This window comes from Gymnogyps californianus, chromosome 1, assembly GCF_018139145.2.
Source record: "Gymnogyps californianus isolate 813 chromosome 1, ASM1813914v2, whole genome shotgun sequence".
In the NCBI taxonomy this organism is placed as follows: Eukaryota; Metazoa; Chordata; class Aves; order Accipitriformes; family Cathartidae; genus Gymnogyps; species Gymnogyps californianus.
The window spans coordinates 189,208,651-189,211,457 of record NC_059471.1 but is presented as its reverse complement, the minus strand read 5'-3'; the positions used below and the strand labels follow the sequence as shown (position 1 = coordinate 189,211,457).

The window sequence follows — 2,807 nt, the reverse complement described above, 5'->3', positions numbered from 1 at the left end:
TGCCAATAATCAATCATGCTAAACAGTAAGTATAAAAAAAAAAGCCTCATGATTTTTAAAAACAAACAATAGTACTCAAATTTACAACTTCATTTGGTTCTCCATAAATTAACATCTTTGTTAGCACTTTCTGACATCATTTCTTGTTAACTTAAGAACTGATAGCTCGATTTTTTTTCAGATATTTTGATGGCATGACAAATCAGAAAGAAGAGGATGTACTGTATGACTAGACACAAGATCAGTTCTGTTTGTGGATTACATTTTCAGTAAGATGTATGGATCTATTTTTTCCTTGTTCTTATATATAGATCATGAGACTTGACTGAGGCAATATACATATCATCCATCCATCTATGGCGAACTACAGCCATGCAGCTGACAACATTTTACAAAATCTCTCTCCTTTAACAGCTTTTCTGAAACTGACTTCACTGGGTTTCATAATAGGAGTCAGTGTGGTGGGTAACCTTCTGATCTCCATTTTGCTAGTCAAAGATAAGACCTTGCATAGAGCTCCTTACTACTTCCTGTTGGATCTTTGCTGCTCAGATATCCTCAGATCTGCAATTTGTTTCCCATTTGTTTTCACCTCTGTAAAAAATGGCTCTACTTGGACGTATGGGACTCTTACTTGCAAAGTGATTGCCTTTTTGGGGGTTTTGTCCTGCTTTCACACTGCTTTCATGTTATTCTGCATAAGCGTCACCAGATACTTAGCTATTGCCCACCACCGTTTTTATACGAAAAGGCTGACCTTCTGGACTTGTTTGGCTGTTATCTGTATGGTGTGGACCCTCTCTGTAGCCATGGCTTTCCCCCCAGTTTTAGATGTGGGCACCTACTCGTTCATTAGGGAGGAAGACCAATGCACTTTCCAGCATCGTTCCTTCAGGGCTAATGATTCCTTGGGATTTATGCTGCTTCTTGCTCTTATCCTCCTAGCCACACAGCTTGTCTACCTCAAGCTGATATTTTTTGTTCACGATCGCAGGAAAATGAAGCCAGTCCAGTTTGTTGCAGCAGTGAGCCAGAACTGGACTTTTCATGGTCCCGGAGCGAGTGGTCAAGCAGCTGCTAATTGGCTGGCTGGATTTGGAAGGGGTCCCACACCTCCAACCTTGTTGGGAATCAGGCAAAACGCGAACACCACAGGCAGGAGAAGGCTACTGGTTTTAGATGAGTTCAAAATGGAGAAGAGAATCAGCAGAATGTTCTACATCATGACATTCCTCTTTCTGACCTTGTGGGGTCCCTATTTGGTAGCCTGTTACTGGAGAGTTTTTGCAAGAGGGCCTGTAGTACCAGGGGGATTTCTAACGGCCGCTGTCTGGATGAGTTTTGCCCAAGCTGGAATCAATCCTTTTGTCTGCATTTTCTCCAACAGGGAGCTGAGGCGCTGTTTCAGCACAACCCTTCTTTACTGCAGAAAATCCAGGTTACCAAGGGAACCTTACTGTGTTATATGAGGGAGCATCTGTAAATCTTTAGCCTTGTGAAACACTACCATTCTCTGCTAAGCAATTGTGGCCTGTAGCCATGTCTTGAGGACAAAATCAAGAATGGGATGTCAGCAGTTGTAAGGATTTGGGCAACATTCTGCAGTCTTTGCAATAGCTCACCTCTAATCCTGTTTTAAACCTAAACATGTTCCTGCTGACCACTGCTGAAGGTTTGTAATTAAGAACAAAGGACTGAACTACTGCCCTGAATTCCTTTATGTGGTTGAAATCTAGATTATGAAAGTAGCAGGTGCTAAGTATCAGTGCTAAATGCTGTGTATATCACTACATAAAATAAGACCATCAAAAAGATTAGCATTGGACATCTTAATAAATTAAGTTGATATGAGGTTAATGTGTTGATAAAACTAATTTTAGACATCTGAAGACCTTTAAAACATTTCATACAATTATTGTTTTGCAAAGACTGAAAACTGGGGACTCAAGTACTGTAACTGATTAAAGATGTGCCATGCATTATTGGATTATCACACTTACAAATCTGTTTGCCTTGTGAGTAAGTTTTGGGGAGCATTCCAAAGCAGTATTTTTGTTCCGATTTAGACTTTACTTTTTTTTCCAAATATATTACTCTTTCTAAGTACCATTTTCCTTAACAGTGAAATTACTAACATTTAACTGTATTCTGTGGGTTTTGCTGATTTGGTATAAAGTTTAATAGACTCTTATTTATATTTTTTAAAAAGCTAGATATCAGTCTGTTAGGCAACGTTAATGATAATATCCAGTCATAATTGAACAGTTATAATTATACAGAATAAACACATGTTGCCTTAAAGGGTTATCTAGTATCTTCCATTTTGTTTAGCATTGAAGCAAATAAGCAAGGAAAATTGAATCAATAACTGGTCACTCATTTGGGAGTGCATGAAAGATCACTTAGTCCTCTTTTTTCCTTTTTACTCCAATGGTTCCCAAAATCAGTATGCACATCACTGGGATGATATGATTTTTTCTAGGTGTGCCGCCCTTTCTAGTTTGTTCTGAGAAACACAGGCAGTTGATGTATGTTTATATTTTAAGACAGCTGTCATGGGGAGACCGCAGCCTTAGTATGATATCTTGCACAATTTGTGAAGCATTTATTCTACTGAAGGCACAGTCTTGTTTATATTTTCTGCACATTTTGGTGTATTGGTTGTTTTAAATTATTTAAGTTTTAACTTGTGAAAGCATATAATATGATTTCTTAGTATTTTAGAAATACATTAGAGTCTGTGAGTCTTTCCTTCTTTAAGATACAGATGTGTGGATTTCAATATAAAGTTGCATTTGCCAAAATTT

General features: G+C 38.1%; 1 protein-coding gene across 1 annotated transcript; it reads left to right on the top strand.

Moving 5' to 3' along the window:
• The first annotated feature begins 356 nt into the window (after positions 1 to 356).
• Positions 357 to 1,687, top strand: GPR85 (G protein-coupled receptor 85). Its single transcript, XM_050913900.1, has one exon. The coding sequence runs from the start codon at positions 357 to 359 to the stop codon at positions 1,467 to 1,469; it is 1,113 nt and encodes a 370-aa protein (XP_050769857.1). The 3' UTR covers positions 1,470 to 1,687.
• Positions 1,688 to 2,807: the final 1,120 nt, after the last annotated feature.

Coding starts and splice junctions, on each gene's coding strand:
- GPR85 (XM_050913900.1), top strand. CDS start 357: ATGGCGAACTACAGCCATGCAGCTGACAACATTTTACAAAATCTCTCT.